Source organism: Thalassophryne amazonica, chromosome 13, assembly GCF_902500255.1.
Source record: "Thalassophryne amazonica chromosome 13, fThaAma1.1, whole genome shotgun sequence".
Lineage (NCBI taxonomy): Eukaryota > Metazoa > Chordata > Actinopteri > Batrachoidiformes > Batrachoididae > Thalassophryne > Thalassophryne amazonica.
The window spans coordinates 68,057,757-68,085,486 of record NC_047115.1 but is presented as its reverse complement, the minus strand read 5'-3'; the positions used below and the strand labels follow the sequence as shown (position 1 = coordinate 68,085,486).

The 27,730-nt window shown below is 39.7% G+C and overlaps 1 protein-coding gene across 1 annotated transcript in view; it reads left to right on the top strand.

Annotated features, from left to right (window-relative positions):
• Window positions 1-27,730, top strand: part of ltbp1 (latent transforming growth factor beta binding protein 1) — a 440,667-nt gene that overhangs the window by 336,289 nt on the left and 76,648 nt on the right. Inside the window, 6 exon segments of the mRNA XM_034184166.1 lie at window positions 2,162-2,184; window positions 2,681-2,783; window positions 8,406-8,492; window positions 12,998-13,123; window positions 14,554-14,679; window positions 18,495-18,614. Coding sequence (XP_034040057.1) covers window positions 2,162-2,184; window positions 2,681-2,783; window positions 8,406-8,492; window positions 12,998-13,123; window positions 14,554-14,679; window positions 18,495-18,614 — 585 coding nt within the window.

The following is a 27,730-nucleotide window of genomic DNA, read 5'->3' as shown; positions in this document are numbered from 1 at the left end:
CCTCCCTCTTCTCCTCCTGCCTGGTGGCTCCAACCTCAGCATCTTTTTCCCTATATACCCTGGGTCCCTCCTCTTCACATGTCCAAACCATCTCAATCTCTCCTCTCTGACTTTGTCTCCAAACCGTCCCACCTGAGCTGTCCCTCTGATATGTTCATTACTAATCTTGTCCATTCTTCTCACTCCCAAAGAGAATCTCAACATCTTCAGCTCTGCCACCTCCAGCTCCACCTCCTGTCTTTTTGTTAGTGCCACCGTCTCTAAGCCGTACAACATAGCTGGTCTCACTACTGTCTTGTAAACTTTTCCCTTCACTCTTGCTGATATTCTTTGGTCACAAATCACTCCTGCCACCTTTCTCCACCCATTCCACCCTGCCTGCACTCTCTTCACCTCTCAACCACACTCTCCATTACTTTGAAAAGTTGACCCCAAATATTTAAACTCATCTACTTTCACCACTTCTACTCCTTGTAACTGCACTATTCACTGGGCTCCCTCCCATTCACACACATGTACTCAGTCTTGCTTCTACTGACTTTCATTCCCCTTCTCTCCAAAGCATATCTCCACCTCTCCAGACTAGACTCAGCTTGCTCTCTACTCTCACTACAGATCACAATGTCATCTGCAAACATCATAGTCCATGGGGACTCCTGTCTGATCTCATCCGTCAACCTGTCCATCACCACTGCAAACAAGAAAGGACTCAGAGCTGATCCTTGGTGTAATCCCACCTCCACCTTGAATGAGTCTGTCATTCCGACTGCACATCTCACCGCTGTCACACTATTCTTGTACATGTCCTGCACTACCCTAACATACTTCTCTGCTACTCCAGACTTCCTCATACAATACCACAGCTCTTCTCTTGGCACCCTATCATAAGCTTTTTCTAAGTCCACAAACACACAATGTAAGTCTTTCTGGCCTTCTCTGTACTTCTCCAACAGTATTCTCAGAGCAAACATTGCATCTGTTATATATTGCGACCAATCCGGTATGGAAATTCGATTCTTAGTCTGCATAGTTGGGTTGGCTTGTTTTACGTTTGATGCCCTTCCTGACGCAACCCTCCTCATTTATCCATGCTTGGGACCGGCACTCAGAGTGTACTTGGGACCGGCACTCAGAATGTACTGGCTGCACATGCCATGTGGCTGAGTTATTATGTCCCCAGTATTGGTTTTAATTATCAACGCTATTTTGTAGTCATGTAATTTTATGTTCTTGATATTGGTTAAGTTTGAGAAGAAAGCTAAGATTTTGTTGTTGTTTGTTTGTTAGTCAGCCAGCCAGCAGGATATTGCAAAATGAAAAAAAAAAAAAAAAAAAAGCCAAATCTAATCCTTTTTGTCAAGGAAGAAGTGACAAAAATTTGGTGCAGATCTGAATCTCCAGCAGTAGTTCCTGCCTTTGGTCTTTGATCTCTGAGCCCCATTCCTTTGATTCTGGAATCAAGATCGCTGTTGAGTTCCACAATCAGAATAAACTGTCAGGATCCAGTCCTTGGTCCTAATGCTTTTGATGCTTATTGGAGAATCACATTAGTACAGACAGGAGGCACAATGGGCACCAAAAGAGGGCAATTAGTGTTTAGTATGAAAAATCAGGGTCCAAGAACATGTTCATAGTTCAGCAATAAGGATCAAAGCTCAGGATTAAAGCCTGGCTATCACTATCAAAGCTTGTCATTTCAGATCAAAGATCAGCAGTTTAAATTGAATGATCAGTAACAGATCAGAGGTCAGTGGTCAGCATCCAAGAATGTTAGAGGAGAGATCAAATCATCTCACAGTGAAAAATAACAGGAAAACATCAATATTGGTATAAATTGGTATGAAGTTATTTTTGGATATTGAAAAGATCACCATGTAGTATCACCTCATTATGTTGTTTATACTGGTCCAAGTTGGCCAAGTTGGTTTTGGGCCCCATCATTGTTCTCATATTGGTCTTTGTTCTTAAGTTATTTTGGGGTCATGTAATTATGGTCCTGGTATTGACCTTTTTTTATTGAAGTTTTTTTCTTCAAGAATAATGATTAATAATAATAATAATAATAATATTGTTTCTACAACACCAAATCAGTGAAACATTGATATAAAGTATATATTGCCAACAACCTAAATGTAACATTGTTCCTTGTTTCTTTGGTCAGTCGTGACATCGTCACCAGATCAGGTAGGTTTGGCACTTTCTACAGTAACCGGTAACAACACTTTGCATGCACACAGATGCTCCATCTAGCCTCAAAACCATTGAGAAGTTGCAGAATCATGTGGGCATGAAGCCAGCAATGTGGCTGCATGATTTTGAGCTATTCAGAAATAAGCAGTGCATCTCATCTTCAGAGTGAAGAAGTACCAAAGTGAGACAAAGAAACCTATCACAATGTCCAAAACAAATCCACCAGTTCTAAGTTTTCATGAAAGTGACGGCCCTTTTTTGCTTTGCTGGCTGAGCTGTTATTATTTTTTTCTTGCTCTGCTCTTTTAATACACTCAGTTGTCATGCAAACTGAATGCTCATCTGCTTCCTGGTACAGTGCCTGTGCTGCATGGCAGGAACGCAACTTGTTTCTACAGCAAAGTGAAATGATTACAGTCCAAATGGAGCATTCCACTACTTGTATGACATTTGTGGCTTTAGTGTAATTGATGTTGTCTTGTCATTGAAGGAGCTGCTAGTTCCTGTGGTTAGTAATAAACCAGTAGTTGAATCTGTCCTCTCCCAGCTGTCTCCTGGTTTGTCCACTGTCAAGATGGAGGCAACATTCCCAGGTGTCTACTCCACTGCCCTTTGTACTTTGTGATATGGTGGCCAATTTTTTTTTTTTTTATCTTCAGATTGTCAGCTTCAGCTGCTTGTGGCCAAACATTTAAACTAAGGTTCACTTGCACTTTATTTGATGCCACTGTTATTGATAGAATACTTATAATACAAGGGAAGAAATACTATGGAACATTAATCTGAAAAGACATGCAAGCCCGAATGTTGGCCAGACAAATAACTATTGCTGACAAGTCGATTTTTACATGTCCTGAAATGAAATGGTCCAAAGGCCAGTGCTTGTAATTTCACAAAATTTGATTATTTTTACATATGTGTGCACATATATTTTGTTACTGTCTACCAATTAAGAGTATTACTAAACTGAGGTCCGTACTCACTTTATAATACTGTGACATTCGTAATATTATACTCTGCCGTTCAAAGCTAATTCAGTGCAATTCAGTTGGAATGTGACTCGATTCAACTTGGATTTGCTGCAAATTTATTTTTCACAAAAAATTGCTCATTTGTATGGAAATAATTACGTTTAAATAAACAAACGAACTAAAGTTTAAAATAAAACAAATCATCAACATTTCTTTAAAATGTATTTCCAGTACTCCAGAGCACATTAGCAGTTTATATTAAAATAAATATCTTTCACAAGAGAAATGGCACTTTATGGATGAACTGATGACTAAATAGACAATATAACGATAGAAATGTGCAATGTGAAATCAAATGTGCAAATACAAATGGCAGAAGAGCTGTTTCTTTGGATAATTGTTACCCAGTTGTCTCATGTTGTTAATCAGATAATCATGTTGCATTGCACACAACAATAACATTGCACCCTTACATTACCACTCTCACGGGCTTCAAGTAAAACCGATATAACCTTTTGTTGTTTTTTTGAAACAGCAGGCTTTCCATGCAGGCTCACATGTGTGCGCTTAACAACCTTATGCCATATGTAACCCGGGGGAGGAAATTAGGAGGACTATTCACATGAACAAGATCTCATTATTCCAACTCATGTCGTCCCAACAAATACAGTTCAAACTCTCCCGATAGCAGAGAAAGTGACCGGCAGGCTAACAATGGCTCGTTCATTGCCTCGCTGTGAGGACATAAGGGCTTCATGTATTTCAGTTTATTTCAATTTATTTTCATTTATATAGCACCAAATCACAACAAAGTTGCCTCAAGGTGCTTCTAACCTTACCAACCCCCAGAGCAAGCACATAGGCGACAGTGGTAAGGAAAAATTCCCTCTGAGGATTCGAGGAAGAAACCTCAAGCAGACCAGACTCAAAGGGGTGACCCTCTGCTTGGGCCATGCCACTGACACAATTTGCAAAAAATTAACAAAACGAATATACAAGAAATGTTGCCGGTGCACAGGACAGGAGGGTTACAGAAACAGATACCACACCCATCTCTGGATGGAGCCGCACCTCAAACAGAGAGAAAAAAGGTGATTGCTGGTCACTAGCCCTGAGCTTCACTAAAAGTCCCAGAATTTAGATAAAGTTGAGGCCACGGCCCACTCCGTTTTCTAATAAAATGAATTTAAAATAGTAAAAAGCATAGTAACATACTATGCTTATAAAAGGGAAAATAAGTGCGTCTTAACTCTAAACATGAAAGTCTCCACAGAATCTGACTGTTTTATTGATGCAGGGAGATCATTCTAAAAAACAGAGGTATTATAAGAGAAAGTTCTGTGACCCGCAGACTTTTTATTCACCCTAGGGACACAAAGTAGTCCTACACCCTGAGAATGCAAAACCTGGGCCGGTATGTAGGGTTTAATTAGGTCAGCTAGGTAGGGAGGTGCCAGTCCGTGAACAATTTTATAGGCTAGTAGCAGAACCTTTATGTATGCTCACAGCTCGGCCGTGTGTACACCATATTGAAGTTATCGGATTTGTGGAAAGATGAATACAGTGGGGCAAAAAAGTATTTAGTCAGCCCCTGATTGTGCAAGTTCTCCTATTAGAAAGATGAGAGATGTCTGTAATTTTCATCATAAGTACACTTCAACTATGAGAGACAAAATGAGAAAAAAAAATCCAAGATTTTTAAAGAATTTATTTGTAAATTATGGTGGAAAATAAGTATTTGGTCAATAACAAAAGTTCAACTCAATACTTTGTAACATAACCTTTGCTGGCAATGACAGAGGTCAAACATTTCCTGTAAGTCTTCACCAGGTTTGCACACACTGTATCTGGTATTTTGGCCCATTCCTCCATGCAGATCTCCTCCAGAGCAGTGATGTTTTGTGGCTATCGCTGGGGAACATGGACTTTCAACTCCCTCCACAAATTTTCTATGGGGTTGAGGTCTGGAGACTGGCTAGAACCTGACTCCAGGACCTTGAAATGCTTTTTACGGAGCCACTCCTTCGTTGCCCGAGCAGACTGTTTGGGATCATTGTCATGCTGGAAGACCCAGCCACATTGCATCTTCAGTGCTCACACTGAAGGAAGCAGGTTTTGGCTTAAAATCTCATGATACAAGTACATGGCCCTGTTCATTCTTTCCTTAACACGGATCAGTCGTCCTGTCCCCTTTGCAGAAAAACAGCCCCAAAGCATGATGTTTCCACCCCCATGCTTCACAGTAGATATGGTGTTCTTGGAATGAAACTCAGCATTCTTCTTCCTCCAAACATGACTAGTTGAGTTTTTACTAAAAACTCCTATTTTGACTTCATCTGACCACATGATATTCTCCTAATCCTCTTCTGGATCATCTATATGCTCTCTGGCAAACTTCAGATGGGCCTGGACATGTACTGACTTAAGCAGGGGGACACGCCTGGCACTGCAGGATTTGAGTCCATCTTTGCATAGTGTGTAGCCTTTGTTACTTTAGTCCCAACTCTCTGCAGGTCATTCATCAGTTCCCTCCATGTAGTTCTGGGATTTTTGTTCACCGTTCTCATGATCATTTTAACCACACTGGACGAGATCTTGCGTGGAGCCCCAGATCGAGGGAGATTATCAGTGGTCTTGTATGTCTTCCATTTTCTTACAATTGCTCCCACAGTTGATTTATTCACACCAACTTGCTTGACTATTGTAGATTCACTCTTCCCATCCTGGTGCACGTCTACAATTTTCTTCCTGGTGTCCTTCGATAGTTCTTTGGTCTTGGCCATGGTTGAGTTTGAAGCATGACTGAGGCTGTGGATAGGTGTCTTTTATACAGATAATGCATTCCAACAGATGCCATTAATACAGGTAACAGGTGGAGGACAGAAAAGCTTCTTAAAGAAGAAGTTACAGGTCTGTGCGAGCCAGAAATCTTACTTGTTTGTGGGTGACCAAATACTTATTTTCCACCACAATTTACAAATAACTTCTTTCAAAATCCTACACTGTGATTTCCTGGATTTTTTTTCTCATTTTGTCTCTCATAATTGAAGTGTACCTATGAGGAAAATTACAGACCTCTCTCATCTTTCTAAGTAGGGGAACTTGCACAATCAGGGGCTGACTAAATACTTTTTTGCCCCACTGTACGAGGGCTGTCAATAAAGTAACGGTCCTTTTTATTTTTTTCAAGAACTATATGGATTTCATTCATATGTTTTGTACGTCAGACATGCTTGATTCCTCGTGCGCATGCGTGAGTTTTTCCACGCCTGTCGGTGACGTCATTCGCCTGTGAGCACTCCTTGTGGGAGGAGTCGTCCAGCCCCTCGTCGGAATTCCTTTGTCTGAGAAGTTGCTGAGAGACTGGCGCTTTGTTTGATCAAAATTTTTTCTAAACCTGTGAGACACATCGAAGTGGACACGGTTCGAAAAATTAAGCTGGTTTTCAGTGAAAATTTTAATGGCTGATGAGAGATTTTGAGGTGATTCTGTCGCTTTAAGGACTTCCCACGGTGTGAGACGTCGCTCAGCGCTCTCAGCCGCCGTCGTCAGCCTGTTCAAGCTGAAAACCTCCACATTTCAGGTTCTATTGATCCAGAACGTTGTGAGAGAACAGAGAAGTTTCAGAAGAAGTCGGTTTCAGCATTTTATCCGGATATTCCACTGTTAAAGGAGATTTTTTTAATGAAAGACGTGCGGACGGGTCCGCGCGTCGGGACGCAGCCGCCGCGACGCTCCACCACAGGAAAAACACCTCTGTTGAAAGCCTTAAGGACAAGTTGGAACATGTCCTGCCTGTTAAACAATTTCTCATATACTCACTCCACTGAAAGCCATCAAAAGCCGCCTGGATTTTACAAATGGTTGTCAACACGGAGGTGTTTTTCCTGTGCCGCCGCACCGCGTCGGCTGCGTCCCGACGCGCGGATCCGTCCGCACGTCTTTCATTAAAAAAATCTCCTTTAACAGTGGAATATCCGGATAAAATGCTGAAACCGACTTCTTCTGAAACTTCTCTGTTCTCTCACGACGTCCTGGATCAATAGAGCCTGAAATGTGGAGGTTTTCAGCTTGAACAGGCTGACGACGGCGGCTGAGAGCGCTGAGCGACGTCTCGCACCGTGGGAAGTCCTTAAAGCGACAGAATCACCTCAAAATCTCTCATCAGCCGTTAAAATTTTCACTGAAAACCAGCTTAATTTTTCGAACCCTGTCCACTTCGATGTGTCTCACAGGTTTAGAAAAAATTTTGATCAAACAACGCGCCAGTCTCTCAGCAACTTCTCAGACAAAGGAATTCCGATGAGGGGCTGGACGACTCCTCCCACAAGGAGTGCTCACAGGCGAATGACGTCACCGACAGGCGTGGAAAAACTCACGCATGCGCACGAGGGTTCAAGCATGTCTGACATAAAAACATATGAATGAAATCCATATAGTTTTTGAAAAAAATAAAAAGGACCGTTACTTTATTGACAGCCCTCGTACATGTTCAAAGGTTAGCCTATTTGAGGGCATTCCAGTAGATGACCACATAGATGTTGATGTCCACAGTTGAGTTATTGTAGAGCCTAAGATTAATTTTATTCAAAAAGACATTTACAGTGAACTGGACACTAGCCTTAAGAGAATTTTTGCACTGGAAGTGCAATGTCTTGACCTTTTTATATGTGCTGTTAATGTGTATGAATGAGGGCATTTAATACAGTTGTGCTCAAAAGTTTACATATCCTGGCAGAATGTTATTTATTTATTTGGCCATTTTTCAGAGAATATGATAACAAAAAAAACTTTTTTCCACTCATGGTTAGTGGCTGGGTGAAGCCATTTATTGCCAAACAACTGTGTTTACTTTTTTTAAATCATAATGGCAAGAGAAACTACACAAATGACCCAGATCAAAACTTTACATACCCCTATTCTTTATACAGTGTATTGCCCCCTTTAACATCAACAACAGCTTGGAGTCTTTTGTGGTAGTTGTGGATGAGATCCTCTGTTAGGAAAAAAAATAGGGTGAAGTCTGAAATAAGCGAGTTCAGTGCAAATTAGCTAATGAAAGCTTATGATGGCAATCCTTAGCAAATAATTTGAAGTCTTAAATCAATGCAGCTAATGTTGTTCAGCTAAGGACTTGGTTAATGCTACCAGTGTTTAACAATGGTGGCAATGCAGACAAGTTGACAATACTGCCGTGTGTGATTAAATTAATGCGTTGTTACTTTTGTTGTTTTTATCTGGTAGAGGTTTTTGAGAGGACCTCTCCTCCTGCACCTGTGGAGATCCTCCCATCTAACGCTGGCCAGGACATTGCTCCTACACAGTCTGCTGGTAAGTAAAAAACAACCATCTTTCTTGTTTTTCTTTCTTTTATGATCTTTGAATGAATGAATGAAAACTGTTTATTTCGAACATTTGATACAACAACAAATACAAGATAGATCAGTGAAAACAACAACAAAAAAGTTCCTACTGTGTACCCAACATGTCCGAAAAGGGGTAGGGTGAAGCGTCAGCTTATTTATTTATCCCTACCCCTTCTTCCCCACAACCAGTAATACCCTTTTCCACATATACACATAGATTCCTACACACCTAAATCGATATCAATATATATATATATATATATACACAAACATAAATATACACCTACACATACCTACTTACATACAAAATACTATATATTTACAAGCCGAAGCAAAAAACAAAAACACCCTAACCCTCATTACCCTTCCTCCTCCCTATACCTAGAAAAAAACATATTTTTGTACCGCTGTTTGAACTGGTTCATGCTTGGACATTGCTTGAGCCCACTCCCAATCTGTTCCACATCCTCACCCCACAGACAGAAATACAGAAACCTTTTAATGTTGTTCGTAAATTTCCCCCTCAGACTGCAATCCCCTGATCTGTTAAAAAACATATTTTTAATATTTGCTGGAAGTAAATTGTTTATTGCTTTATACACGATTTGTACTGTTTGAAAATGAACCAAGTCTGTGAATTTTAAGATTTTGGATTGTAAAAATTATGGATTTGTATGATCTCTATAGCCAGTATTATGAATGATTCTTATAGCTCTTTTCTGCATTACTGATAGTGATTGTGTTGTACCTTTATAAGTATTACCCCATACCTCTGCACAGTACTGTAAATATGGTAAAACCAGTGAGCAGTAAAGAATGCGGAGTGAGTTGTGGTCCAGAATATGTTTCGCTTTGTTTAGAACTGAAATGCTTCTTGACAGTTTACTTTGTATATGTTTTATATGAGTCTTCCAGTTTATCTTATCATCTATTATCACCCCCAGAAACTTATTTTCATGTACCCTTTCAATATCTACCCCCTCGACTTGTAACTGAACCTGTATGTCTGTATTACAATAGCCAAATAACATGTATTTTGTTTTACTTAAGTTTAATGATAATTTGTTTCTGTCAAACCATATTTTCAATTTTCCCATTTCTATACTGATCCTCCTCAGTAACTCCTGCAAATCCCCCCCCTGAACAAAAAGTAAATAAATAAAATAAATAAATAAATGTAACCATCACGGAGCTATGTACCTAATCCTGACCTAATTCTAACCCCTACCCAAATACCAAGTTGTAACCCTCAAACAGCCCTTTGAAGTTGTGAGGTAATGCTAAAATGTCCCCACAATGCCAAGTTGTCCTCACAATGATAGTTTAAAACCTAAATTTGTCTACAAACTATACAAAAACACGCATGTGCCCACACACACACACACACACACACACACACACACACACACACACACACACACACACACACACACACACACACACACACACACACACACACACACACACACACACACACACACACACACACACATATGCCCAAACATACAGTGTCACCTGTTATTGGATGACAATAATGTATTGATCAGTCATGGTGGAGAATTGCTATAAGATGTTCAGGGGCACTATTATTATTACTCTATTAGGCTGACTGGAACATGTCTAATGTATTTGGACCATGGAAATGCTTTAAACTCACTGTTGAATTTTGAAGAAGTTGTTCAGCTGTATGCTGCTAACCACCTGCTTCTTGTTTTGAATTCATTCTGTGAGACTTGCTTTGATTCAAAGCTTTGAGTGCTTCAGAGTGCTTCAGATGCTTTGCTTCAAATTATGTGATATCCTACCTTGATATCAAATGTTATCAGTAACTAGGTATCATAGCTTAGTTATTCCATAATCAGCTTCTTGTTTTGAATTCAGCCAATGTGAAATGTTTCAAATCAAAGCTTGGAAGCACATTTTAAGATTCCAAACAGTGCTTTGTACGGATCTTTTGTTGTGGTCTGGGTCTGGTGGGGCTGTTTTTTGGGGATTTCCTGTCCCTCTTCCTTTTAGGCCCTTTTTGCTCCCATCCTTTTCTGTTTAATATGGCAATGAGCCTTTTGCTTTCTTTCTTTAGTTAGGGCTCTCCACTGTCAGTCCCAGTTTCCCTTTTATTTGTGCCACGCCCTGCCTTCTTTCCTGGTTTTCACCCCTGTCTTTAATTGTTTTTTTCCACAGCCTTCATCTCATTCTTATTTATGAATCTTTTCTCTGTTCATCTTGTGTGTGTGTGTGTGTCTGTGTGTCATCTGACTCTGTATCGCTCTCTGGTGTTTATTTATATTCCTACAGGTCTCAGTCTGTCTTGGTTTTATCTCCCACTAGTGATTGTTTTTTTTTTCAATACACGTAGTTAATCATAATTACTTCCACCTTGGTCTGTCTGCAGCTGCACTAATGTGCTTGGCTATTTAAGATGCTTCTGGGTTATCCATGGTTGCGGGTCCATTGGATGTCATTGGTGTCTTGTCCTCTGGGTTTCCTGTAACCACTTCCAGTTGTGAGCACTCTGCTTGACTTTGCGTTTTGATAAATCTTTCTTTGGGTTGCTTTACTCCAGTGTGCCCTTCCCCTTTAAGGAAGAGGGTTTTTTTTCCTCCCTCAGTTTTTACTTACTTACTTTTTACTTACTATTTTGTGTTTTGCATTTATCTTCCATATTAGGAAGAAGTTGAATTTGAGTTTGGACTTATCTGCTTTGTGAATGAAGTTTTCCTTTTTGATTGTGGATTTTGGCTCTCACTCTTTGTGAAGAAGATATTCTTCAGTTGCCCTCACTGTTTATGAAGAAAGACTGCTCAGTTGCTCTCACCCTTTTTGTGAAGAAGATATTCCTGTGTTGAACTCACCTTCATGAAGAGACTCCTGTGTTGTTCTCACTCTTTTCTTTTGTACTTACTTTTTACCTGAAGACTATTCCTCAGTTAATCTCACATGTGAATCAATAAACTGCTGTTCTTGTTAACCCTGACTCCTTGTCTGGCTGACCTGCTATTGGGGTTCTGTTTAGTTTGTCCCAACACCATACCATAACATCTTTGCTTTAACCCTTTGGGGTCCGAGGGCATTTTTTGGACAGTTCACTCGCCTGGCATAAATGTTTTATTATTGCTGTTAACAGCTCTCCCTGCATCCCACAATCAAGTTTTATGTCTCTTTTTTTCAGGGCAACCTGTGCTTTCAGAATATATATGTTTTTGTTGTGTTTTATAAGTGTAATAAAGGTTTACAATCAAAAATAGGCAAGGATAAAATAAAGCGAAAAATAATTTTCCACACACATTTATTCAAAACACACAGCAAACTATAATAAAGAACTGTTTTGACACTTTATAAAGGTAATTTGAGGTCTTGTGTGAAAGGCTGTACAACAAAAAGGTTCAAACAATAAACACAAATGCACATTTTGAACAATATATACAAAATGTTCTGTGTGTTTTGTTGTCCATTGACATGGTAAACAGTGCTTTACGCAGAGAAAGCAACAGAGTTATCCAGTAACATTCACATGCAAACTAGTGGAGCAATCCTAGTTACACACTCTTTGTTTGAGCATGTTAGATTATCATCAGAGGCTCTCTGTGTGCTCCTGCTTTCACCGATCACTGTGCGTAATGGCGCAGGGCACAGTGAGTGTGTACTAATAGTATGTACTCATTGGAGCACCCAGGGGGTTATTCAAACGGGCCAACTAGTAACATATCACTCCTGAAAACGATCTTTGGCTTTTCATGTGAGGTAAATCTTCCCTACGATTGGATTTTGGAAAAGCATGTGACGGTGAACCAATTCCGATTGGACACTCACATTGCGCACGTCATCACACAGTTTCTATGAGGAGTACAAAGATGGCCGATGGCTGGCTCGAAAGTCCGTGGAGTTAACTTTTCAGCAAAAGTTTCTTCTAGTTTTTTCTATCTATTTCTATCTATTCAGAAGTTATTTATAATTTAGTAAAGCTTGGTCTTAGCTGTCGTCGGCCCCAGAGGGTTAAATTATGTAATGTGTAATGATTGTGAAAGCACACAGACAAAATAAGACAAAAGTAGCTGGAAGTTGGACTTTAAACACAAAAGAAAGGCCTTCGGCTCGTCAGCATACCAATAATTTTTCTGGGTATTACGGCCAGAGTGATGGTGGGTAAGTGAAACTTCTGCAGTGGGCATGAGTGATTTGTCCATTGGCCAAAAAAATAGATAAGATTCCAATTCATCCAGGACACTCAGAGCTGTATACCTTAGCAAAGGTTTGATGCTCAAATGAAAAAAATACAACCTTACATACGTTATATGACCCGTGACCCAACCAGGAAGTGTGTCCTCACCATTCAGACCCAGAGTTACTGTTACAAATTGCTGCTGCAATGATACACTCTCTCTCTCTCTCTCTCTCTCTCTCTCTCTGTATCACTCTTTCTCTCACTCTGTCTGTGTCTATCTTTATCTGTCTCTCTCTCTTCTGCCCCAGAGGTGGATGAATGCCAGATCAACCCTTACATTTGTGGTCGGGGGGTTTGTTACAACACGGCTGAAGGATATACCTGCCACTGTGATGATGGCTACCGCTTAGATGACACCCAGACCACCTGTGTAGGTGAGGACTGTGTCGGTTGTTGATTATGTCACCCAGCGACCTTAGATACATTTCTCCCTTAGAAGCAAATCTTTGATGCATTTTATTTTTACCAAGTTTGGCTCCTCATTAAGATAGTGTATTTGACAGACAGTATTGATTATGAAACTTAAAATGGACATCTGTATTTTTAAGTTATAACTCATGAAAAGTCTATTTAAGCAAAATGGTTGAGTTCAGTCAGATCTAAGCTACGCTGTAATATGTATTTTTATCACACAAATTATCATAAGCAGCCACTAGACATATTCTACAGAGTTAATTTTCGAGGAACCATTATACCAGGTCACACTAATGGTTAAAATTTTTTTTAAAAAGTTAACTCTTACACAGACGCTTGTCTTCACATAAGATTAATATAACCACAAGTAATCTACTCTAATGTCTATGGATCATTTTAAAGCTTTTGGCAGAGCAGGGAGGGATCAGAAATACGTAGGTTAGATAAATTTGATGTTTTTAGATTTAAAATTGTATATAAAATCATAGAGTAGGCCCTTCTCAAAAATTGAGGCGCAGGTTTTTATTATGATTTATGCAGAATTTAAGCAATACTTTCAGAATGCTGACAAAACAATTGCAAAATGGCAGCGTTTCCATTGATTGATGTTGTGTGACTACTGGGTTTTGTCCTTTTGTGATACGTGTCATCCTAAAAATCACAGGGACGTATAGGAAGTTGTTATTTTCATTTGGTTGTTGTTTTGAATCCAGGACTGCCTTTACCTCTGTCAAGATATACTGTGCTCTGTATTTTAGAATGTCAGGTGGCTCTTTCTGTATTTCTTTGATTGATGTTAATGAAGTCAAAGGCATATTCAGTGACTTGGAAATGTGCATGTATCCACCCCCGAACTTGTCTACAGTAAACCGGCTTTAAAAATTATTATTTTTATTTAAAATGGCCCTTATATTTAGATTGTCCAGTCAGAGCTGTAAATGGAGCAATTATCTGTTCAATTGGCTGTTGTTCCTTAATTGATAATGCATTATTTTTTGTCAATAATTGAATTAAAGCTGGAAGTCTGTACTACAAGCACACCTTGATTATTTCATTTTAACTCTGTGGTGGTATAGAGGCAAAATTTCAGAAATTGTCATTTTCCAAATCCACGAGTGCATCTAACCATTCTAATAAGGGGATGCTCTTGACACACTTGTGTGAGACAAATGAGCTATCTTACATTTATATCTGTGATTATAGCCATTTCCTGTTGAGTCAGTATAGTAAAGTTCCATAAATAGTCACACAAGGCTGTTTGATTTCTTTCCTTTTTTTTGCAGTGTTACAGATGCTGTCATTTTTGGGAATAGGGTATGAAAGGTTGATCATTTGTTTCTAGCCAGGGTTAAGTAATGTTGTCCTGTTTTGTGTGTCTGTGTATATTCAGATGTAGATGAATGTTTGGACAATTCATTTTTGTGCTTTGGCGGTCGCTGCAAGAACACTGCAGGCAGTTTCCTTTGTGTGTGTCCATTTGGATTCCTTGTCGATGAGGAAGGAACCAGTTGCACTGGTAAGCACTTGCAGCTCGTTATTTTCCCTTTCCATAAACATATCTCATGCACATACCAAAATATGCAAAAATGTATTCATTCTGAATAAAGTGATAATAACATTTTCCATCAGTACTGTGAAAATATCACCAAATAAATAAGCTTTGCTGGTTATTTTTGCTCTAACATTTTAATTATGACAATGTGGTTGAACTGTGGATTTATCATTTTTAGTTTCTGTCCAACTCCATATTAAACCAATTTGCAGATTCACTAAGAGATTAAAGCATACTGTAATAATTGAAACCTATCTGAGAAATTTGACTTCAGTAGGAAATAAACAATATTCAAAGTATAAAGTCTCACTTGAATTACCCCTGGAACTTTTGAACTTCATGACACCCAGGTGGAAAACCATTAACTGTTTTAAGACTCGAAAATTTGTACTGCTTTAAGTTCTTGTGTTAAGAAGAGATGTTTTGAATTGTACTCAGTGTATTTTGAGACTTTCCTAAACTAAAAAATTATTTTAAGGACCAAAAAGAAGATCCTGAGGGAAGCACTGACTATGAATGAGTTGCAAAATTTCCATAGCTTAGTGGGTTGGTTTGGTTGGTAGTGTCCCAGTATACAGAGAGTAGCAACATGAACCTACCCAGAAATAAGTGACACAAGGAGCCATTTTCTTTCCAGACTTTGTGGTGATCTTTCACCTTGCGCAAAAGAGCGTACAGTGCAACATATGTCATTTGTTGTTTCCACCTGATGCAGCTGTGGGTTTGTTTGTTTTTTCACCCAACGCTGTTGTAATTAAATGATCCAATACTCAGATGCAGCTTTATGTTCATAAGGCATGCACACACTTCTTGTACATACAACAAAACTTGAACACAACCATTAAACAAAAAAGTAAACACTCATTAAAAAAATCATAAATTCACCTTGCTGCTTCACTGCTTCATCTCAGGGAGCTTTGGTGGCCACTGTCGCTTTGTGACAGGTTAGTGTGGTTGGCACTTACTGCATGTTTGTGTCAGTTTTGTATTGTGGTTTCTGTATGGTGTCTGGATAGAATGGTCATATCAGGCTGCTGCCACATTGAGTCAGTATGAGATATCTTTGTGTTAGAAGGAAGCTATTCCTTTTCACAGTCACCCGTGTTCTCGCTCTTGGGGTGGATAAGGTGTAGCCCTTTTTGTATAGCACTTTGAGATGATGTGTTTTGATTTGCCACTGTATAAATAATGCCATTTGAAATGTTTAGAGCAAATTGGAATTGAAACACAAGATTTAGGCATAGCTCTGAGAGTAGCAATGTTGCTATCAGTACAAGATCTGAGGTCATGCTTTAGGATGCAGGCATACATTGAATGGGAAAGTGTGAGAAAGTCGTGTTTATCACATACGCTAAACCGGGCGCTGGACATTCAGTCAAAATTTTCTATGTACGTATTTGTAGCATAAACCTGTACACTAACAAGTGCACACTAATAGAATGATATGTCTGTGGCATTTTAGCTGAGACCAGTGAACACACTGTACTGGCTTTTACCAACATCTGTTGCCACCCTCCTCCCTACTTCAGCTATTGGGATATAAATGTGAAGCGCTCTGTCATTATGTGGTTTCCTGTCGTTTCAACACAGGATTCCCCACCCACCAAATAATACTGAATGAAGGTTGTGAGGGTAAATAGGTCTGATGGTTATTTCCCCATAGCTGCAATAAAATCTTTTCTCTTCAGTGGACAATGATGTATGAGATTAGTACTTTTTATGCGTTATATGCATGTGGCAATGCAACCAGTGTATCTGGTATTAAGATTAATACAAAAACAGGCTCAGCAGTTGGAGTATTTTCATATATTTTGGGCTCTTTATAGGTTCCTACCCTGTGGTACAAATCAACCAAACCAGAGTTTCCAACCATATATGTTTTTAACCCATGAACTGTACCTATTATTATATGGCGTTAAACTGTTTAATTTTTAAAGGGTGACAACCACACATTCAGCTGTCATGCGTCAGGGGAGGAAAAACAGTCTGGTAGTACTCCTTCCTCTGAAGTCTGAAGGAAAAGTAGATGCATATACTGCCTGTTGATTAAAGCCACATCCGTTCACATGATTTCTTTAAGATTACCCAGAATTATCTGATCTTGACATCTGTGAAAAGATGAGTTACCTTTGTTCTCGTTTATGCACCCTAGAAGATCAGGATTTCAGGCCTTGTCCTTACATTGAAAAACCTTGCAGGGTCCGAGGGGGGAGGGTCTGGTGAACTGCGGTATTACATCATTGTGCTGTGGTCTTCTTTCAATCATTGCTGGATTTTAAAAATGTTGAAAATTTTCTCTCTTCATCCCCCCAACCTTTGACATTCGAGTTGTGATTGAGAGGTTTTGAGCCTGTAGGGCGTGGTTCTCTATCTTTTGCATTCTGAGAAATTGACATTTCCCGAGATTGTGTGAAATTTTGACTCACTGGGTGCAGTGTTGAGAAACATTGGTTTCTCAGAATGCAAAAGATGAGGAACCATGACTTACTTTTTCTGGATCAGGTTCAAAACTCCTCAGTTGCCCCTCATACTTGGCTAATCCTTTGCATTTATGTAGAGGCTGTAACATCACTGGAAGGTTTTCCAGAAGCACCATGGTTGTGCTATACAACAGCTGAGACAATGTCTATGACACTTTAAGCGAGCTGTGAGCTTTTCATCAGCTACGACTTGTCCTCACCTCTTAAAGCGCGGTGAAAACAGCACACCTGCACTGAGCTTTACAAAGTCATTTTTATGCTTTATTTTTCTCCTTTATTTAGAATTCTGAGCTGAGCCGCTCCGTATCGTCTCGTTAAAAACAGCTGATTCTCCGCGACGCGTCAACAACTAACACTATTTTCCACTCAAATGCACCTAAACTCTCTTTCTGAGAACCACATGATGTGAAAACACAATAAAAATTTCTTACCTGTAAATCTGGTCATGTTTTCTGCATAAATAAATATTATCCATTCTTTGTGCTCAAATGCCAAAGCAGGGGCGAATCCAGATGGAATGGGGGCGTGAGGCAGGGATGTGCCCCCCTCCCCCACAACACCCCTAGATTAAAGGTCCAGTTTTGAAGCCGTTTTTTTACAACTACTAATACTACTTAAAATAATAATAATTTTGACAAGTAAAATGTTTATAGAGAATTTAAATGTTAGAAAAATGTTAGAATTTAATAGTTACATTTATAAACAATGTAGGTTAGAAATTGCAAGTTTTACTGTTACAGTGCTGTCAACAGTTAAATATGAGGTCAAGAAAGATTATTTTACTTTTTATAAAACAAGTATTTATTTTCATTGAAGTCAAGAAAGGGTGACTATAAAGTGAGTTTTGGCAAAACAGGTATCATTGTCATGTTGAGGTGGCAGAGGGTTGTTGTCGGCAGCTGGGGAAATTAACTAAAAAAGTAACTAGTAATCTAACTTAGTTACTTTTACAATTGAGTAATCAGTAAAGTAACTAAGTTACTTTTTCAAGGAGTAATTTGTAATTGGATTACTTTATCAAAGTAACTGTGGCAACACTGCTGATTTGTCACAGTTGCAGACCATGTCCTTCTGGGATGCATATCTGTGACGGTGCAGTCTTTTTTTTATAATAAACAATAAGCGTTCCATAAAGGCTTGATTTTTACATTTTAAAACATTTTTCATTGTGCCATTGTGCCTTTGGTCTTCAACTATAATTTAAGAATCCTTAAAGTTTTTGACCTGGTCATGTAGAGTGTTTTTGATAGTATTCTTTTTAGGGGCTTCCTTTCATTAATGTATTTATATTTTCTACAGATATTGATGAATGTCAAAACAAGACAATATGCCCATCTGGTATCTGCTTCAATGTGCCTGGTGGCTACAACTGTGGCTCCTGCCCTCATGGGTTTTTGCCACAAGGAGGACAGTGTGTAGGTAGGTCCAGCTTTGTGTGAGTACACCTTCCTATCTTATAGGCACTTACCAAATGCCACCCTGTAGTAATCCATTGCTGTGATTTCTAATATATGGGCATGTTTGGTCAATGTGAATCTGTTTTAGATAAGTACATGTGTTTCTTAAATGTAAAGCTGCATTGAGTCATACCTGAATTGTTGTAGACTTATACTTCAGATTGTCTCTAAATCCTCCATGTGCTCTTCAAGCTTGAGTAAAATACTCAGTGTGTCCTCTGAGACTGTGTTGTTAGCCAAGTGGTCAGGCACACAAAAACCCGGAACATGCCCAGAACACCCACCCCATACCTCACAAAGCCACCAGCTAACCTAACCAAGTAACCAATGACCAACAAAAGCCAGTGTAATAGTACTTTAGGCATGAGACCTGATGACTTTTCAGAGCTAATGTGGAATAAACAAACTCTTAAAAAACAAGTTTCTAGTGTGTGTGTGTGTGTGTGTGTGTGTGTGTGTGTGTGTGTGTGTGTGTGTGTGTGTGTGTGTTTCTTTAACAGTACATGGATTAAGATTTGTTCAAATTTGATACTCTGTTCTAAAGAGCAGATGAGTCTGTAGGATAGGAGGTGAACTACAAATATATATGTACACTGCAGTTCCATTCCAGGTATATGCTTCAGGTTACCCGTCTGTGTCTTTGGACAAGACACTTCATCTGCATTGTCCCAGTCCGTCCAGCTGTAAATGGGCACCAGACTTGGATGAGGAAGTAACCTGCAATGGGCTGACGTCCCATCCGGAGTGAGTCATAGATTCTCATTCACTTCCCACTATTGTGTCGAGGAATAAGCACTGGCCCGATGTTCCAGTCTTGTACGTCTTTTAAGTCTTAAGTGGTTTTGTGCATTTTATTATTATTATTGTTATGCAGGAAAACACCAGGTAGTGACAATATACCACCTGAAGCCATCAAGTGTGGGAAACCAGCCCTACTTCAGCCACTGTATGAACTACTCTGTCTCTGTTGGGAGGAGGGGGCTGTCCCTCATGACATGCGGGACGCCACCATAGTGACGCTTTACAAAAAGAAGGGAGACCGCGGGGATTGTAACAACTACAGGGGCATTTCACTACTAAACATAGTGGGCAAGGTGTTTGCTGGGTTCCTTCTAAACAGACTAAAAATCCTAGATCGTAGGTATCCAGAATCCCAGTGCAGTTTCAGGGCGGGAAGGTCTACGACAGATATGTTTTTTTCCCTACGTCATTTGCAATAAAAGAGCAGAGAGCAAGGCCAACCCTTGTACATGTTGTTTATAGACCTGACCAAAGCGTTTGATCTAGTCAGTAGGAAGGGCCTATTTGAGCTTCTAAAGAAGATTGGCTGCCCACCAAAACTTTGTAGTATGGTGGTTTCATTCCACTCCAGCATGAAAGGAACTGTCTTGTATGATGGAACCTGCTCAGACTCATTTTCCATCAATAGCGGGGTAAAGCAAGGTTGCGTGTTAGCACCTACATTTTTTGGAATATTCTTCTCCATACTTCTGTCACACACCTTCGGCACATCCACCCATGGTGTTTATCTACATACAAGATCTGACGGGAAACTGTTTAACCTTGCATGACTTCGTGCCAAGGCTAAGGTGAGGACAGTTCTCATACGAGAGATGCTTTTTGCAGATGATGCTGCACTTGTAGCCAACACAGTGGCTGCCCTTCAGAGACTAAGCAACTGTTTTGGCACTGCCTGTCAACAATTTGGACTTATTGTAAGCCTGGAAAAACACGTTTGTGCACAAGGGGTAAGCACACCCCCTACTATTACCATGGATAATGTACCCTTAAAAACAGAGGACAGCTTTACCTACCTGGGTTCTAGTTACCAGCACTTTGTCACTAGACACTGAACTGGACAAGTGGCTCAGTAAGGCTAACACTAAGATGGCCAGACTAACCCAGAGGGTATGGGAAAACAGGGCTCTGTTACTGCACACAAAAGTACAAGTATACCAGGCCTGTGTACTGAGTGTCTTACTGTATGGAAACGAGACGTGGAACACATATGTGTGACAGGAACAGCGACTAAATGCCTTCCATATGCGGTGCCTTCGGCGCATCCTAGGGATTACGTGGAGGGACAAAGTACCAAACAGTGACATACTGCAACAGGCTAAGATACAGAGCATCTACTCCATCCTCAGCCTGCGTCGCCTTCGCTGGCTAGGGCACGTCAGACGCATGGAGGAAGGAAGGATTCCTAAGGATGTGCTGTATGGCCAGATGGTCAAGTTGGTCGTCCTGCATTACGCTTCAAGGACACCTGTAAGAGAGACCTGAAAGCATGCAGTATCTATTTAGACACCTGGGAAGCGCAGGCTAAGGACAGAGCTGCCTGGTGCTGGGCAGTGTATAATGGTGCCATGGAGGCAGACAAAAAAAGGGGAGAACTTATAGCAGAGAAGCGGAGAAACAGGAAGAATGCAGTGACAAATGCATCCCCATCCATACACCACATATGTACTGTATGCAACAGGGCATGCAGATCAAGGAGTGGACTTCTAAGCCATATCAGGAGCCACAGCTGAAGCATCACTCCCAGAGGTGCACAGATGGTCTCCAGAGACCGGACTGCCAAAGAAGAAGGTGTTATGCAGGGGTGATGGCCAAGTGGTTAGTGCACTTGTTTTCAGTGTGGAAGGTTCCCGATTTAAATCCCACTCCTATCACATTTCTCCATGTAATGTGGAGTTGCGTCAGGAAGGGCATCCGGCGTAAAACATCTGCTAACATGCAGATCCATCTCAGATTTGCTGTGGCAACCCTGAGTGAAAACAAGGGAACAGTCGAAGGGTCTCTTTCTCATTATTATTGTTATAATGCACTCATTCTTTATTAAAGAGAAGATGAGAAATATCATGTACAGTTTTTCATAAGGCTCATGGGAGACTCAAGCCTCAATTTCACATTTTCTCTTAACAAAGTCTATTGTTGTTCCACCATAATCCTTACCCTAACACCCAGCCTTCTATAAACCTGTGTCCAATGAAGCAACATGCCAAAATTGCTTGACACAGTTTCTGTAGTGGGTTGCCACTGGAGCTTGTAGCTGTATAAATGTGTATACATACATATTCAAGGTACTACATTGCCTTTTGTGTTTTATTTAATTTGGATTATGTAATGGACATTTATTTGCACTCTATTAAAGACCATATCTTTAGAATTTGGGATGTAACAAAAGCAGATTATTTTTTCTCCTGAGCAAAAAAGGGAGTAGCTGAAAGATTCAGTCAGATGTACTCGAAAAAATTATAAAAATATATAAATGTCCATCGTTTCACATATTTTGTAGTATCACTGCCTGTCATATAATTTGAATCTGAAGGGACTCAGACAGGTCAGGCCTGGGAGCATGCATTGTTGTCTTGTGTCACCTCATTTGCCAATGCAGGACCCGCTTTGGGTCTTCCGAAGTAACCCTTCATTTGACACAGTCATTCTAGCAGTAGCCAATGTTCCTCTAAACAAAAGACATCTGGCCATTACCTTAGATCGTTGGTTAGTGTCCAGGTCTCTGGTTTCCACAACCGTACTCAACACCCAGTCCATGCAAGTATTGGTGTAGATGCCAGAACAAATTCACAGATTCTGTCCCAACCTCACACAGGTCTCACAGCACTTTCATATAGGCTGGCTTTAATGTCCAATGACTTCTTGGGGATCCCGGAGATTCTCAGGATGGGCCCAGACAGGATTACACAGAACTTTGAGAATATTAAAAAGTTTGAATTTTAGTCCAAAGTGTTCAGTCTTCACCCATGTAAACAGTTCTCCTTGCTGGTAGTTTACATACTGCCGTGAAACTAGCTAAACCTTGGGTTTTCAAAGTGTGGGAGAGTGAGCGCCCCTCAGAGAACAAATGAAAAGCTGCGTCGCACCCCCAAGACACACATACACACAATTTCAACATCTTTGTGTGTTTTTTTTTCTTTTTTTCTTTTACACATCGTAAACACATTTAAAATAGATTTGTGTGTTTTTAAGGAACTGTCTATGCATTTACACATTTTACAGCCTTTGTAAACATTTTAAACATGTTTTTAAAGAACTTTCTATTCTTTCACACATTTTACACCCTTTTCAAACATTTTCAACACGTTTTTAAAAAAAAAACTTTCTATTCTTCTTTTACCTTTTGTCATGTTTTTCTTAACATTTAAACATCTCTGTGTGTTTTTAAATGTCTTTGGCATAACTAACACATTTTAACATAAATAATATTAATTCAGCTTTTATACATATTTAGTCTCTCATCTAGTCTCACCTCTTGTTTAGCGTGAGCAATGAGTCTGGATCTTTGACACGCACAGGCAGCTGAGGCGGGGATGCACTGTGGAGAAGAGCAAACAAAGATCGTCCTCTACTTTCTTCTTTTTTTGGTTGCCCCAAACTGTGTCTTCTCACTGATAGATTTACACACTTAAAATGTATCCATTTTGCTCCTGGTATGTTAGCTAACATTGTATTCTTTTTACTTTTTTCCCTTTCGCTTGTTGTTAACAGTGTTTATAGTTTTTTTTTTTTGCGCTCCCCCTGAAGAACTCTGTGCGCCCCCTACGGTGAGCACCTCTCACAGTTTGAAAACCATTGAGTTAAACATTGTGCAAACAGATGCCATGTACAATGAGGATAATACATTATTTTCTTTTCATTACTTACTGAATCATTGTCCAAACTGTGGAAATTATTGGAAAACAGTGGAATTGTATTCCCATCACCATTTAATTCATATCTGTTCTCATTTTTTACTTTACAGAATCAGTGAAATCCACCTTCAGGATTTAAATATTAAATATGTCATCAGTTGTCCCTTTGGATTTCTACCCTTTATCATGCTTTGTCTCATGAGAGATAGAATCTATTTTGGGCAAACAAAATTTCTAGCAGATTTTGGACTTTATCTTCCATACAGTGCAAAGTAAAACAGGTTCAGCTCTTAAAGAGGATGACAGATGAGACTCTGGTTTATTTCATCTTATGCCCAAAATGTGCCCATGGCTAATTAAATTATCAATCCAATGCCTTTACACTCTGTACCTTATTTTGTGCTCACATTACACACTGTGTCAATTTCAAAAAATGTTTAGTATGTGTCCCAAATGGATTTGTGCTGTATGTCATGGACCACACACACCATAAATGTCAAGTTTGAGCCCTATTTTTCAAAGAAGAATGATGTCCTGCACTGGCTCTCAGGCCCTTTGACCCAGTGCTTATATCTAGTGCAGCAGATAAGAAGAAAAAAATACTTCAGTTATACAAAGAAATATAAAATTTGGCACACTTGCTCACTAGGACCAACTCTTTTGAAAAGTTTGGATAGCAACGCAAAATTTCAATATGGCCACCATTTTTTCAAGATGGCCACCAGTTGTACTGATTTCCGTCATTTTTTGGGTATACATATAAAAAAATACACATTCAAGTGTTCCATCCCTGTTCCACTTTGCAGAACAGTTAATTTAATAAGTCAGAAGTAATATATTTTTCTTTATGATGAATTATATTTAACAAAATGACCATCGAGGGACCCTTTTGCTATGAGGAAAATTTCTAAAATCCCTTTCGCGATAGAAAACTTTCTTTTTTGTTTGTCTGGTAAGAGAACTTGGTTCTAGGATTTGCTATATTGCTATATATGATGCACAAACGTATGGTGGTAATAAAGAAGGTAGAAGCAAATCACAACAATGCATTGAAAACTCCAAATTATAAGGCTGGAATTTTAGTTCCGTTACGGCGTTGACGTATCCTAAATTATTTTGAATGCAAGAGTTGTGAGATACCTATAGATGCAATCTCTGCCTGTCATGAAATATTTTCAGAATTCATGAATGAAAAGATGGACTATAGATATCTAGGGAAAATAGAACTGATCCAGATGTGCATCATTGTGACACTGGCTCAATTTTGCAGTTACAAGCTGGTAAATATGCACTGTATGACTGGCAGTCTTGCCGGACAATGGTTTGATTTAGTGCACCTTTTGGAAGAAAAATATATTTACCACTTTCACTTTGTGCTATTTTAATTGAATTCTGTAAGTATAAGCAAGTGAAGATCAATAAAAAAGTATGAGCTCATTTATGTGGCTTGTGGGTTTGCAGCTGAAAAAAAAAAACTTCAGGCCAGATAGGAAGAAGATCTGTCCTTTTCCAAAAGACATTAGGCTGACTAACTCAGCAAACCCAGACAAAAATCATAAGCTCATTCAGGAGACAGCTTACAGGTCACATTTGCAACTGCACAAAGATGTACAAGCTAGTCCGAGCCTGTAGCATTTGCACCTGCCACAGCAGCCAGAGTTGCAGCCACATTTGGTGAGTTGTTGATAACTCTTTGCAATTGACGAGTTGGCTGTCCAGTAGACCTTCCACTCATCACCTGCTTTTTCCCAGCCTCAATCAGTTGGACTCTCTGCTTCTGGCTGACGTAGTATTGCCTGAGCCCATATGCATCCTGCCTGGTATGCTACACGTTTGGTGTGTTGAAGCAGAGCTGCACTGGTAGGAGGGATGGCTTCATATGACCTCTGCTTCCTGGCAAACAGGTCAAGTCTGGCTTCATCTACACTGTCAACAGGGCTGGATCTGTCATACATGAGAACCACAAACGTCTCCAGAATCTCCATGTCTGCATCCTCAATGGACGGAGGGTACTTGCTCAGTTTAGAAAATACTGGGGTAGCCTCTGGGAACATATCTCAAGTTTGCCAAGCTGTCTTCTTCCCTTTGTTTCTAAAGGCTGAGACAGCCAGTGAAGGCATCAAAGAATGGCATTCCTGTGGCCCTCTCTTGGCCTGCATAGTCTGATAGGTCGTGGATGGGAATCCAGCGAAGGCTCGAACCTTGACCGAATGCCAACCACAACTGCTACACACCCATACTATGTAGAGTTGAGAAGACACTCAAGCCAATGACCAGCACATCTGTATCATTGGCTTTGATCCTGACAGACGTGCTGCCATGGCTCTATAAAACCAACAAAGAAACTCAAATACATGGCCAGGAGGGCATAATTGACGTGATCAAAACTTCATGGCGGCCATCTTGGAAAAAATGGCGGCCATCTTGAAATTTTGAGTGGCCATCCAGTGAAAATGATGACTTAACCTATGAAGAAGATGTGTAGAAAATTTCATGTTTCTTTGTATAAGTGAAGTATTTCACTTAAAAAATGAATTTATTTGCTGCACTATATCAGAGTACCGCAAAGTGAAATGGATGAGAGTCTACAACTCCTCGATGGGATGCGAGGCCATCGTAGGTTACTTCCCTTGCAAAGTACCATGCCCATTTGCAGATGGATGGACTAGGATGATGCAGATGTCCAAGGACATAGATGGGTAGCATGAAGCACATATCTGGAACCACACCCTGGTGTATATGTTGGTAGTCCATTTCCTATCTGTGTGTTTTGTAACACATTTGTAAGTCTTTAGCTAATGTTGGGTACCATCAGTTTGTGTACATTGGAATGTTGCAATGACCCTTTGACTTTCATGGTAAAGCTCTTAGCTGTGTGGCCTTTACTGCATTTACATTAAAACACTTTTATTGTGAAGCACATTCTGAAAAATGTGTTAACAGTAGTTCCTTAAGGGGTTTGACCTTAAGACAAACACCTTAAATCTGTGACCTCAGGTATTTGAAATGTATTCAAAAGTAGTAATATTTTTGGAATAGTTGGAATACATCCTAACCTCATTGAATATAATGTCTAACCATCAACACATACAGAAATCAGCTCGGGAAACACATGCATATAACATCCCACCAATCAGGCAGAAACACCAGTAAAAGCTTCCAAAAAACACTGCATGGCCCCACATTTTCCTGGAAGTGTTATTATTTCTACCAAAAACCAAAGGTGTGCCCATCAGTGGTCTTTCTTGCAGTTTACTCCTTCTATATCCCATATGACCCAGGCTTAGGTGAGGTTTTGAGTGCTCACACACCATGGAAAGCAAGCCAAGCCACAGAAGGGTGGCAGTAAATGGTGATAGTGGCTTGGGGGAATAATGAGGTTATGCTGCAGAGTCCACAGTCCTTTATAGAAGTCAATAACTGAGCTCACAGATGTTTGAGTGGCACTGCCAAGCTCATGGGAATGTCATTTTTTTTACTCTCTGCATTAGAAAAGAATCTAAAATATCTTTATATGTAGGTTCGTGTCTGTAATATAATAAATGTGACTAATTTATGTCTAGGTTTGCCATGTGGATGCCTTATGTAGCCCCCTGAGTATGTTTATGATTTGTTCTTGATTGTATTTTTACTCGAGCCATCTTTATATTTTTCTTTTCCAACACCAGTCTGATTCTGAGTTCTAAGGCAACAGGAGAATAACCTCCACCAGACGAGATATGATACTGCTTTGATTTAATTCATTGTTATATGGCATTATATAGTAAAATAGCTACATTACCACGTTAATAAAAAATAAACACAATAAAGCATAAGCACTTATTTCCATTGTGGTCTTAGAAATGATCCCTCTCATGTTCCATTTTTGGCCCCTAGAAAGGTTGCTGAACTCCTTCACTCTAATTGGTAACGTTTTTCCAATCTGGAAGCAGAATCCACTTTTTTTGCCTAAGTATATGTAGTAGTCCATGAGCCAGTCATCAATTGTGACTTAATCCAGCCTCAGTGTATCATGACCTACAAAAAAGGAATGATAGCCATCTCAGGGTGGTAGCTGTACACAGGTAGGGGTCAAGGAAGAATTACACAGAGGTCAAACTTTTAAAACTTTTAAACTTTTAAAAATGCTCCAATCATGTTGAAAAGTATATCACATTGCTTGTCTGATCATAACGATTCCAAAAAGGTATAGTATGGACTATCTATGACAGAATGTTCTGGAGTTATGGGGTATAAATGGCAAAAATGGTGACAAAGATCAGTTTCAGTTTGTACAGGGGTCAAAAGTTAACGTTTTCAGTAAAAAATGATGCAAATTATTGGTTGAAATAAAATGATTAATAAATGGAATAGTTTTGACTGTGTTGAATGTTTGGTCTCCAAAGTAAAGGTCAAACAAGGTCAACATCCATTGGATTCTATGACA